The sequence below is a fragment of the Cavia porcellus genome, unplaced genomic scaffold (genome assembly GCF_034190915.1).
Source record: "Cavia porcellus strain 051 isolate PalLab524CR breed Dunkin Hartley unplaced genomic scaffold, mCavPor4.1 scaffold_1, whole genome shotgun sequence".
Lineage (NCBI taxonomy): Eukaryota > Metazoa > Chordata > Mammalia > Rodentia > Caviidae > Cavia > Cavia porcellus.
This window is the reverse complement of record NW_026947484.1, coordinates 182,474,617-182,488,545: the sequence shown is the minus strand read 5'-3', so window position 1 is coordinate 182,488,545 and position 13,929 is coordinate 182,474,617. Positions and strand designations below refer to the sequence as shown.

At 35.6% G+C, this 13,929-nt stretch overlaps 1 protein-coding gene across 13 annotated transcripts in view; it reads left to right on the top strand.

The window, feature by feature from the left end:
• LOC100721890 (FSD1-like protein) overlaps window positions 1-13,929 on the top strand; it is a 177,541-nt gene that overhangs the window by 9,655 nt on the left and 153,957 nt on the right. For 10 of the 13 annotated variants that reach the window (XR_010039215.1, XR_010039218.1, XM_063224353.1 and 7 more), the window contains exon 2: window positions 6,711-6,806. The exons of the other annotated variants lie outside the window; for them this stretch is intronic. Coding sequence is in view for 6 of the 10 variants with exons in the window: in XM_063224353.1 (XP_063080423.1) it covers window positions 6,711-6,806 (96 nt within the window). In the remaining 4 variants the exon portion in view is untranslated. The remainder of the gene's footprint in view (window positions 1-6,710; window positions 6,807-13,929) is intronic. 13 annotated transcript variants of the gene reach the window in all.

The window sequence follows — 13,929 nt, the reverse complement described above, 5'->3', positions numbered from 1 at the left end:
GCTTGCCATAGAGAATAATTTTTTTAAAAAACTACTGAATTTGGTGCCTATCCAACCTGCCTGTTCCTGCATACCTCCTGGATTAGGAATGTACTATTTATTCCTATATGGGTATGTCTTCTTTGATTCTTTCCATCCTACAGAAACTTCGGCCTCATGTCATATAAACAAGCTGGGGTCAACTTTCTGAATTCAGTTCATGGAATGCTTTCCTTTAGTTTTTATAGGTATTAGTGGTAGTTTGTTTTAAATACTTGATTATTTGTACTGTAACTTGTTTATGAGTCTCAGTTCCAAATTCCTTAGTTCCTTTTGTCTTCATTCCTTTCTACTCTCAGTCTAATGAGCCCCCATCCTTTTAAGAGCCAGAATGATTGAGGTACTGGTCCCCTTCATAATTTCCCAACCCTTCCTGATGAACTTGCACTAATTCACGGTATTAAATCCAAACTCTTGGCAAGTCTTTTGCAGTTTGCTATTGTTTCCACAACAGATTAAAAGGCAAATGGATTCAGAATTTTGGGAGCCCTTATCTCAGCAGTCTGTCCTTGGGAAACTTTCTGGGGGAGATGACAGGGCAGAGAGGGGAAGGGGAAGTAAAATGATTAAGATGCGATGTGTATGTGTACCAGTTCTCCAGGATGAATGTAATTATCACTTATTGCAAATGTATTGATATAAAATTTACATTAAAAATGATACTGTACTTTTTTCCCTCTAAGTTTCGCAAAGCTTAGGGTGGAATATTACCTACTGGGGTCATGTTGGTTTCTGTGTGTTTCCGACTCTCATTGATCTGGGTAGTTGCTTCTTTTGAAATTTATAATGCATTTAATAGCTTTGATTTTTGCTGATTTTTTGAGGCAGAATCTCACTCAGTGAAGGTTAATCTGGCCTTGAACTCACCGCGTAACCCAGGCTGGCATGTAATTTGTGGCCATTCTCTTGTCTCAGCCTTCTGAATATTGGAATTACGAGAATATACTGACATACCCAGCTGCATTTGTTAGCTTTTGAAAAAATACGTGACCTTCAATGCTGCCTTGTCCATTCTTACAATATTGTATCTTAGTAGTAGTGGTTTATGGTCAAGTCTGGAAAGTTCTTCACACCTAGCAATCCCTCTAAAATGATATAGGCCCTTACTCTTCTAGTTTTGGCAGTAAATTAAAGCTGCTTTGTTCAATATGTATCAACCCTTTACCTAGAGTTGTGTGATAGACACATCTCATGCTGGTACTAAGTTGATTAAAGGCTTGAGCCATTGCATATTCACTCTTCAAAAAACAAGACTGTATTTTTCAGGAGTAGTACATAATTCTTTAAAGACCATTCCTTCCCAATGTTTTCTGGGGAAGTATTTTTAAGGCCTTTTGCAGTTTGCACAGGTAACTTTTGATATCTTAATAATTTATTAATCAGATATCTGATTATATTAGGTACTGTAGAAACACTGTCCCATAACCTTGTTTGCACAAGGAAAGTAAATTTTAAAAAAATTTTTATTTAAAGAGAAAAATAAGCAAAACAAAAAATGGTAGAAATAATATAGAATTTCAAAAAAAGTAAGAAATCACTGATAAATTATATACTGTCATCTTAAAAATAGTTGTTCACATTACAAAATTAAAGCATACAAAGTGGACATTCAAACAGTGAGACTGTGAACAGTTCTGTTCAACGATCCAACAAAAACTTAGTAATACGGTCATCTGTCTTACACACTTAAACATACAGGTTTTTACAATAGCAATTATACATTTTGGGTTTTATTACTCCTACAGTTCTTACTACTTTTTACATTAGAGACATGTGATATTTATAAATATGATTCTTATTTATTTCAATTAGGAAGATAGTCTCAAGTTGCTTCCATTTACCTATGGAGGCTTCAAGATCATTCTTTTTTATAGCTGAGTAATATTCTATTGTAGAAAAATACCACATCTTTTTTCATCCACTCTGTGGTTGATGGGCATTTTGGTTGTTTCCAAGACTTAGCTATTACAAATTGTGCTACTTATGAACATGGGTGCACATATATCACTGTGGCCTTTTCGGATTTTCTGGGAAAACACCTGGGCAGTGAATAGCTGGATTAAATGGAACTTCCAAGACTAGTCTTTTGAGAAATTTCCATACTGATTTTCATAGTGGCTGCACCAGTCTACACTGCCATCAGTAGTGGAGCAGTGTTCCTTTTCCCCCACAGCCTTGCCAACTTTTGTTATCAGTAGATTTCTTGATGGCAGCCATTCTTTACTTGGTGAGATGATATCTCACTGTTGTTTTAATTTGCATTTCTCTGGCCAGTGACCAGTGATGATGAGCATTTCTTCATGTATTTCTTTGCCATTTGTATATCTTCATCTGAGAACCGTTTGTTCATCTCAGATGCCCATTTTTGAAGAGTCTTTGAACTTGGAGGGCTTGATGTTTTTCAATTCTTTATATGTTCTGGATATAAGTTCTTTGTCTGAGGGTTGCTGGCTGAAATTCTTTCCCATTCTGGAAGTTTTCTTTTCACTCCGTTGGTGATTTCTTTTGAAGTGCAGAAACTTTTCAATAATATAAGATCCCAGTTGTTGATTCTTTGAAGTATTTCCCGTGCAGTTTGCGTTTTGTTGATGAATTCTCTGCCTACCCCTATGTCTCCAAGATTTCTCCCTACCTTGTCTTCCAGTAGATTTAGTGTTTTTCTTTTAATATTTAGATCTTTGATCCATTTAGATTTTAGTTTTTGCACAGGTAACTTTAACACACAAATTTTAGAGTTTCTTTCCAAAAATGACATTAGTAGGCCTTAGGCCAATAATACTGTACAAATTGGAAAGCTTCATTAATTCTGTGGTAATAGCAGAATTTTAAATGAATTGAAGGGAATGATAAAAACAAGATTAAATATAACCTAAAGATACTTTCTTAGATGTATGGGACAGTACCATACAAAGTGAATTTTAGCCTGTTTGAGATTTTATAATATTCATGTCAGCTGTGTTTAAGTGCCATCTTGTTTTCCTTGTATAACCAAGGATAGTTATACTCTTTGTGATTCACAGAAAACTTTAACCAAAAACATCAGTAAGCAGAGTTAATCTAACAGGTGAGAAGACTGTGTTTATCCTTTTTTTTTTGTGGCATTTCCCAAGGATTGATACATCTGTACCAATTATTATTTTTTTTGTACCAATTATTTTTTGAGAACTGACAATTTTATTGTCATAATACCATCTTTCAATTTCTAATGGTAATATTTATGTAAATAAAAGCTGAGAAGTTAGTGAAAGTTTGGTAAAGAACTTGCTTTGAACATTTTAATCTTCATCTATGTGTAATATTTATAATTCAATAATCTGACCAAGTATGGTGGTATTAATCCGAAGACAAATTCAAGGCCAGTTTGGGGAATTTAGTGAGACCCTGTCTCAAAACAAAATGTTTAAAATCCTAAGGTTGTAGCTCAGTGGTAGTGGCTAGCAAGCATGAGACCCTGCGTTGATTCCCCAATACTTAAAAAATAAAACAGATAAACAAACAAACAAACAAAAACCCCTGAATCTGGTAGCCTAAGGACATAAAGAAATTCTGGTCTTACAAGAAGGTAGTTCAGAAAGTTTTTAGGTTGCTTATTTACAATTGCAAAATAATGTGACTCAAGAATAATGTCTTTCTTAGTCTTACTTTCTTGTTACTGGGACAAAATACCAGACATCCACAGGTTAAAGATGAGGTTTATTTTGTAGAGATTTCAGTCCGTAGTCAGCTGGCTCCAAGACAAGGCAGCATTGCAACAGAGCATGGCAGAGAAGTAGTTCATGGCCTTGGCAGGCAGGAAGCAGAGTGGGATCAAGGGAGTAGACAGGATAGGATAGGTATGCATCTGGCCAAGCGCCCAGGGACCCACCTTTTCTCCTATTTGACCCAGCCTTAAACCCGTTAGCAGACTAATTCAGTATCATACCAGTGGTCCTATGCTATACGCCGTGATCAAGTCACCTCCCCAAAGCTCCACCTGTCAGCACATGAGGCTTTGGGATATATGCCCTAATATCCTTATTCCCGCTTTTATAAATACCTGGACTGTTTGGATGGTATAGGACTCGAAAGCTGTATTGTCCAGTACTAGCCATATGAAATTTTGGAACACCTGAAATGTAGCTAATTAAAATATACATGTGCTGTGAGTCAGAAATACATACTGGATTTAAAAGCTTTAGTACCCACATTCAAAGGAGGGGAGGTTAGCTAATTCTTAAATATTGATCACATGTGACACATTAATATTGGATTAAGTAAATATTCTATTTTTATATGGGATGTTATGGCCCATCCTATATTTCTGTTGGACAGTGCTGCTCTAAGGAGAATGATAACGTTGTAGTTGGTAAAGGTTTTATTCTGATTTTGACATTACTGTTAGCTCAGAGTCTATTAACTTTGAGCAGGTGGGCAACTTAATGATCTGAAGTGTGACAGTGAATGTATGGCACATGTACTGCAGTGGATGGTTGGTTATCATAGAAAGTTCACCATCATTGGTATTGAGGATTTAGCTTGAAGATCTAATACAAATTGGAATATTATAGATGTCTTTGACTCTACTCAGTAAATTACAGAAGTTTAAAAAGGCAGGCTTGCTGGGTGTGGCGGTGCATGCCTGTGATCCTGGGCTTTAGGAGGCTGAGGCAGGAGAATCACTGTAGGTTCAAGGTTAGCCTGAACTGCATAGCAAAACCCTGCCTCAAAAAGATGAAAACAAACAAAATGAAACAGTCTTCTCATTAAAAATCTTTGAAATGCACAACTTACCTAGCTGGGGCAATATACTACAGTTGTATTTTGGGTTTTTGCTACAAAATTCTTCAATTCCAAAATTTCCTATTAAATTTAGACCTAAGAATAAATAAATGTTAAGAGCTGTTTTATGCTCAGGAGATTATTTTTCCTCTGAATTACATCTGCCTTTTTAAGCACCAGAGTTCACATTTCCACCATATCCCAACAGTGCCACTCTGGGGGACAGATCTCTTAATTACATGGGCTTTTGGGAGATGTTAAAGATTTAAACAGTATACCCGTTGGAATAAGTAACATGGTAGAAGAGAAGGCAGATGCCTTCTATTAGCTAGAAAGAACCTAATTTCATTAATTGGAATTTAGGACTAACTGTCTGAGTTTTGCTGAGAACTATTCTCATTGTTGCATTTTACTAGTTTTTAATATATAGAGAGCCTCTCTTGAATGAGTATTTGGAATACTCTTCTTTACTAAGTTCTGTGATCACTTTTTCTACATCTCTGTGCCTTCACCATGGTCCCTCCCTTAGCTCTCCCCAAAGTCCTGACTCCATTTTGCTGTTCCGCTATTGTCTTTGTACTGTATTCAGATATGGATGTGTCAGTTCTGAGAAGAGCACTGACAGGGTAAGCAGATAACTCTTTGTGTCATTGTTTTTTGTTTTTGTTTTTTTGGAGCATAACTTCATTGTGTTATATTAAAATGCCACAAGTATAAGGTTGGAAAGAAATACTGTAGCAAGTAAAAGAATACAACAGAAAGCCCTCCGGCTGAGCCCAGAGATGATAATACATCCTTATCTCCAGGGATTGTTGTAATAATTAAATGAGAGTTGTAATTATTTTTAAGTTTTATTAATCCCATACTTTCTAGCATTTGTAAATATTTTATTCCTTTTAGATTTATTTTTAGATTCTTGGGTCCTTTATATAGCCTTTTAAGTACCTTGTTATATTTTGATGAAAACTTTTAACCTATAAAATTTTATAGGCTTTATTAAGATGTTTAAGCTTGGGTTGGATGAATAGCTTAATGGTAGCACACTTGCCTAGCATGTAAGGTCTTCGATTCAGTCCCCACACTTCTACAAATAAGTAAGTTTATAAGGAGCTTGTAAAATAAATCTTACCATTCTGGGAAAATTATAAAGGAAAAGTACTTGCATTTGAATTTTACAGAGAGTACAAGTACCTTGTTAGATTTCTGCTGTGGTTGCCCATGAAGTTACTGCGCAGATAAACTTGTACTGTCCACAGTGTCAGTACTGGTCATATGAGGCTATGTAACCGAAATTAATTAAAGTTTAACAAACTGTAGTTCCTCAGTTGTGCTACATACATGTCAAGACTTTATTAGCTATCTGTGGTGATTACTGTATTGGATAGCACATATACATTATCATTGAAGCAGAATATTTTATTGAATAGTGCTGAACTTGAATATGAGATTAACTACATTTTATTTGAATTAGCATCATTAAAATTTAGGGTATTTGCTATTTAAGTTGCTTATCATTTTTACTGTGGTTCTGAAGCATCTGTAAATATTACAATGAATGTTACTTTGTAAATTTATTGCCTAGTTTAATATTTATAGGGTTTTGGCAATAGGTAAAAATTTAGCTCTATTCTGTTGCTGTGGATTTATGACCTAAAATAATACTGACAATATAATATTAATCACTTTTAGTCTGAATAGTATTATGTAATTAAGTTATGTACTAGGAATAAGAATTTAAAATAGTCCAAATATACACCCCATCTTTTGTATAGGCCTTTGGAAATTTTGAATGAGGAACTTTACATTGTTTCTATTATATAATATACTCTTACATAAAGTTTATAGAATGGTTGTTACAAAATTTATAATTCTCTTTTAATAAAAGGTAATATTTAAAAATTTTATAATCCTAGGAAGCTCTACAAAGGATTATTTCAACTCTGGCAAATAAAAATGATGAAATTCAGAACTTCGTTGATACACTAAATCATACATTAAAAGGAGTTCAGGTATGAATATTTTTTATTAAAAATGTAAGTATGTCACAATGAATGATTAAATCAAATGTGGAATTTAAGTACACTCCATCAATTCTGTATAGAAACTAATAAAGATAAGAGCAGGGTTTTAAGATGGCAGATAAAGTATAACTGCTTTAGTAGTTAGGATGGATGTCAACTTGATTGGCTTTGGGATTCACCTGGGGTTCCATGCCCTACCACAGTGATGTTTCTGCCTTCAAGCCAGCTGACCACAGACTAAATCCCCAGAAACCATGAGGTCACTTAAACATTCATAATGGGGCCATAATTCCCATGTCTCCTTGCTAGGCAGCTCTGAACCACCAGTGGAACATACATGGCTAGTCCATCAGGCGGTATGGACAGTTCTGCATGTACCATTGGTGGTACAAGCTGGCAGGAATGTGTTAAATCTCACCCTTTAAATTGGATGAGTATTGGGTATTATGTCCCAGCAGTGGAAAAGGTGACTAATACAGAAAATTGATAATGTGAATAGGATTATTGCAGTGACTATATTTGATTGGTGGTTTAGAAGCCTTTGGAACTGGCTTACAAGAAGAGTTTGGAAAGGTTTGGAGATGCAAACTAAAGAAACCCTAGAATGCTGCAAACAGACCTTGATGGGTGATTCTGATTGGAATTCTGAAGGCCAAAATGCTAATAGGGATGTGGACAGTAAAGGATACCTTCAGGAGGTTTCCTTTGCAAATAAGTTGGACAAGAGGCCATATGTGTTATGCTGAGACAGAAAATTTTTCTACATTTTACCCATGTCCTGAGACTTTACAAGAGACTGAGATTAAGGTTGGTGAACGAATCTGGTAGAGGAAACATCAAGAAAGCAAAACATTCAGGCTCTGGCATCGGTACTGCTGGTTGCTTTTATCTTGGTTTATAGTGAGAATTGGGTAAGGGTAGAACAGAAAAGTCTGGAAAACTTAAAATTCTGACTCCATAGTAGCCACATATATTTATGGCCATGGCTTTTATGGCCGCTAAAGAGATTAGTGCCAGAAAAAAAGAATCCAAATACTTTGTCCAAGGACCAACAGAAAAATTCCTTGAGGGCACCTTGGGCGTTAACCCATCATAGATTCAAAGATACAAAGTTGTGAACCTTTCAATTGAGAAGATAGTTCTTGGCCTCTCTGATTCCTCTCTCCGGAACTGATTGCTCAGATTCATTTCAGTGTGTTCAGGCATCTAGTTACTCAGAGGCCACCACAGCCATGGTCCAAGGGAGCCTGGCTGTTACTCCCACTGACAGCAGACCTTGGTCGTATTGTGTAATCCTGGTTTTACCGGCATGCAGAATGAAGGAGTTGTGGAATCAGGGTGGCTTCTACTCAGATTTCAAAGAAGTAGTCTAGAGTCTACCAAGAAGCCCTGAGAGACATTGCACAAAGATGTGGGAATGAACCCAAAGGTGAAGTGGAGACCTTAGAAAGTTGGATGTACTAGAAATGTGGAATATCCACTATCGAAAGTTGCAGGCAGTGAGTGGAGACAGCTCAGAAAGGCCATGTGGCTTGTAACCAGCGAGGCCATCAGGTAGGGGCACTGAAATCCTTTGGAACTCGCATTTTATCACCATGTGCCAGATATTTGATGTTTATCCTGCTGAGTTTTGGTCTTGCTTTTGTTTGATTCTTTTCTATTTTTTCTTTTTTTTAAAAAATAGGGCCTATTGGAAAATTCTAAATTTATTTTTAAAGTTTTTAAAAATTTTATTTCAAAGACCATAAAACCAAGGAAAATAAAACAATAAAATGAATAAAAATAAACGAGTATAAGTGATATAGGACTTCATGACCTTATAAAATCAGCAATAGTTACCATAATGCCTTTTGTTGTTTTCAAAATAGCTGCAGATACCTTCAGACATATTACAAATGGAAGAGAACAGAACAGAGTAGAAACAATAAAAACAAAACAATGAATGCAATAAAAGACTTAAAAATAAGCTAATGGTAAATCCAAAATGGCTACCATAATATGTCTTGCTGTGTTTTAAATAGCTGCTCATGCCATCAGATTTAACTTAATCAAACAACAAAAAGATAAAACCCAACCCAAGAAAACAGTGAAAATGATATGATTTCCAGGCAGGAATCACCTCCTAGTGAGGCCTGGTTCTCTCCCCCTGCAGTCTGTGACTCACAGAGACAGGCTGTCTAGCTGTCCCCAATCCAGCAGTGGCCGGTGCATGGTGCTGGTTTCCAGTTGATCACCTCCTTGTGAAGCCTGGTTCTCCCTCCGCAGTCCGTGAATTGTTTCTTCCTTTTGGAATGAGTATTTTACCCTGTGACATTGTAGCTTGGTATTATGTAACTTTTTATTTTTACAGAGGTTTACTGCTAAGAGTTTGCCTCAAGTGTTAGAAAAGATTTGGACTTGAATTTCTGAAAAATGCTACAACTTTTGAGACTTTAGAGAAGGGGTTATTACATTTTGGATTGTACATGATGTAGTTTTATTATTTAGGCAGAATTATGAACTTACTCTAGGGATAACAAGACACTATGATTTGAAACTCACAAGTTTGATACTCAATGAATTTAGACCCAAATATGTCTTAATATTCAGCATTTATTTGGTACTCACAGTGCAAACTACTAGAACTTGTTGGTGCCCATTCTAGAACTAAAAGTCAGTGAGTACCAAGGTATTATTATGTTGTTTTAAGTAGAAATTAAATAAGGTTTCAGGAGCTGTGTTTGGGTGTGACATTAACAAGGAATGGTATATCTTGGCTACAGTGGTGTGTCAATTTGATTGGCTTTGGGATCCAGTCAGGGAACTGGCAGAGCACGTTTGTGGATATGACTGGGTGGGTCATGGAGTGGTCTTGGCAGGTCTGTGTTTGCACCCCTTCCACCTCCCCTGATCTGTTTCCTAGCTTCCCTTTTGCTGTGATATTTCTTGGGGTTAGCCAACCATAGACTGAGTCTCCTGAAACCAGGAGCCAAATAAACCTGTTTTCCTTTAAATTGTGGATGTTAGATATTGTGTCCCAGTGTTGCAAAAGCTGATTAATACAAATGCTAGCCATCCAGTTGTAGACTGAATCCCCTGAAATGAGGGACGAAATTAAACCTCTCTTCTTTTAAGTTCTGGATGTCCTGTGTTGTGTAAAGTGATGGGAAAGCTGATTAATATAAATGCTTTCTTGCAATGCCTGCATTCTCTATAGAAAAATCAAATAGAGAGAAAGAAAATTCTGGATTAATAGTTGCTGGGAAACATTATTGTGCTTACTCTACCTCTTCTTTCTCCTCCTCTACCACCACCTCTGCTTGATGTTTTTCTACTAATTCCAATTAAGAGCAAATTGTATCTTTTAAAGTATAGAAGTAAACCAGTTGTTGTATAGTAAGTAGTGGGTGCAAAACCTAGATGTTGAGAAGTCTGTTTGAAGAAGTAGATGAAAGTAAAATGTAACAGTAAGTGATGAAGTAACCAGTTAGGAGGGAGAGGAATATGTATCTAACAGAAATGGTCTCAGGTTTGGGCAGATGATCCACACGGGCAGTAATAAATGCTGATCATGGAAGGATACACAAAAAAGTCTAATGATTTTTAGAAACATACACCCTACAAAGACTGAATCAGGGAGTAGAAAATCTGAACTGTCTAATAATAAGTAAGATTGAACTGAACAGTAATAAAAAGTTTCCCATCAGTGAAAGGCCCGGAACTTGTGACTTTATTCTTTACCCTACTAAACATTTAAAGAAGTACCACTTCTTCTTAAAATCTTCCAAAAAAGATAATTAAAGAGAGGATACTTAACAAGTATATTTTATATGAGCAATATCACCCCATACAAAAACCATCTAAGAACACTACAAAAAAGAATACTGTATAAAACCGTGTCTCTGATGAGCATAGATGCAAAACTTTTGCCAGAATACTACCAAACTAAATTTAGCAGCATAATAAAAATACCATTCACTGAGAACAGGTGGGATTTATCCCTGAGATGCAAGGATTTATCCCTGAGATGCAAGGATTTATCCCTGAGTTGCAAGGATGGTTCAGTATACATAAATCAACAAATATGATACTCTATATTCACAAAATTAAGGACAAAAACCTATATATCATCTGAATAGATGTGGAAAAAGAATATGACAAAATCTTAACATCTTTTCTTGGTGAAGAGTCCAAAAAATTGCATGTATAAAGAATGTACCTCATGCTGGGTATGATAGTATACACTTGCAATCCTAGCACTTAGGAGAGTGAGGCAGGATAATCATTGCGAGTTTGAAATCAGCCTGGACTACAAAGTGAACTCAAGTCCAGCCTAAACTGATTACTGGTTAGTGATTTTTTTTTGTCTCAAAAAGACAAAAAAAAAAAAAAATAGAGGATTTAGCTCAGCGGTGTGAAGTGCCTGCCTGGTAAGTGCAAGGTCGTGAGTTTAATCCCCAGTACCTAAAAACAAAACAAAACAAAACAACAACCTGAACACCATAAAGGCTGTATATGACAAATGCATAACTGATACCAGTTAATGGGGAAAAGTTGAAAGCTTTTCTTTCATGATCAGTAATACAATATCTGATCCCATCAGTCACGTTGCCCATAGTGTTGAAGGCTTAATGTGCAGTGAGGCAAGAAAAAGAAATAATAGGCAGCTAAAAACAAGAAATGAAACTGTCTGCTGAGGACATTATATTATATATGAAAACTCAATCTATTAAAATTGATAAATTTAGTAAAGTTAAAGGATACAAACAGTACAAAAATTAATACCTTTTCTATACATTGACAGGAAATTCTGAAAAAGATTAAGAGCACTTTAATTTACTGTAATCTCACAAGAAATATTAAATTTAAGGAGGTAAAAAATCTGTATACTAAATATTATAAACTATTGATTAAATAAATTGGGGAAGATAAAAATAAATGGAAAGATATCTCATGCTAATGGACTGGAAGAATTAATGTTGCAGACCTAGGGACTGAGGATGTAGCTCAGTGACACAAGTCCCTGCCCGGCAAGTGCAAGGTCCTGAGTTTAATTCCCAGTATATAAAAAAAAAAAAGACTATTCAGACTACTCAAAGCAGATTACAAATTCAATGTAATCATTGTCAAAGTTCTAAATTTTTTTGCAGGCAGAGAAAATATCTGAAATTTTAAAACTTTGTTTAGAAAATATCCTAAAATTGATATGAAACTGTAGAGATCTTGCATAAGTAAAGTGGTTTTGAGCAAAAGTAATAAAACTGGAGGTATCATACTCCCTGATTTCAATATACTTTACAAAGGTGTTATAATCAAAACATTGATTGACATTGGCCAGTGGGACAGGATAGAAAACCTAGAAATAAACCCAGTGTTTATGACCAGGTGGCTTTTGACAAAGGTGTCAAGACACACAGTGGGGAAAGGATACTTTTTCAATAAATGATGCTGCTAGAACTGACTATCTGCATATATAAGAATGCATTGGATCCTTATTTCACATCACATACAAAAATCAATACAAAATATATTATGAACTTACACAGAAAACCTGAAACTATGAAATTACTAAAAGAAAAGAAAAAAGAAGGAGGGGGAACTCCATAGTAATGGCCTACAAAATTATTTTGTGCATAGATCCCAAAAGCAAAGGCAGTAAAAGCAAGAATAAGTGAATGATATTGCATCAAACTAAAAGCCTTTCTCTGCGTAGCAAAGAAAGCAACAGAATGAAGAGACAGCCACAGAGTGGAAGAATTATTTGCAACAATATCACTAAAATGGGCTAATACTCAAAATATGTAAGTTGCTCAGTAGCTAGAAAATATGTGATTTAAAAAGTGGGCAAATGACCTGAACTGACATTTTTTAGAAGAACACGTACAAGTGACCAACAGATAACGAAAAGATGCTCAACATTTCTAAACATCAGAGAAATGCAAATTAAAATTGTAATAAGATATTACCTCATGACTGCTATTCCTTTTATTAGAAAGACGAAAGTAGCCAGGTGGATGCTGGTGGATACCTAGAGAAGCGGTGACTCAGGAAGCTAGAGCCAGGAAATTTAAAACCAACTTGGGCAACAGAGTGAGACCCCATTTCAGAACAACAAAAAAATGTGAAAAGATAAGTGGAGAAATTGAGACTCTTTTGCACTGTTGGTGGGAATGTAAAATGTTGCAGCTTTTATGGAAAACAGTGTGAAGATTCCTCCAAAATTAAAAACAAGAATTAGCATTTGATCCAGTTGTCTCACTACTAGATATATATCTCAGGAAGGGAATTGAAATCAATATGTGATGGATATATCTACCATCCCACGTTCATTGAAGCATTATTCGCAGTAGCAAGATACGGAAACAGTTTAGTGCCATCAGTGGATGAATGGAACAAGAAAAATCTGTCTGTATATACGCAGTGGAGTACAACACAGGTTTCAGAAGGAAAATATGTCATTTAAAAGAGCGTATATGAGCCTGGAGGCATGATGTTAAGCCAGGCACAAAGAGACAAGCATTTAATCTTACTCATGTGGACTCTAAAAACATTAAACTCATAAAAGCAAACAGCAGAATGGTGATTACCAAAAACTAAGAGGGTAGTGAGGTTGAAAAACCAGCATGCATTCATCAAAGAGTACAGAATTCCAGTTAGGAGGGACATATTTTAGCTGTTTCACAGCATAGTGACTCTTGCTAATAATGATGCATATTTCATATTTGCTAAAGGAATACATCTTAAATGTTATCACTGCAGGAAAAAAAGGTGATAATTATGTTAATCAGCTTGATATTAATCTTTATGCAATGTATGCATGTTGCTGCATAGCAGAGCTCTTTGTCAATTAAAAATAAAATAAAATAAATCTGGTATGGCTTTCCTGTGAATGTGCCTTGATAATTAAGGGGTCACTTCTTTATGAAATGCATAGATTTGTAGAATGAATCATTTCATGAAAGATGTATTTTTTGTTTGCTTTAAAATAGCGTGGTTCTTGGCCCATTAAACCTTGCAGTTTTTGTATTTCCTTTATTCTCAGTTTCCTAAGTTGGTTGATTATGTTCTTTACCATTTTAACTTTCTTCCTGAAACTATTTTATTGGAAAATGTGGTAAATCCATTGTTTAAG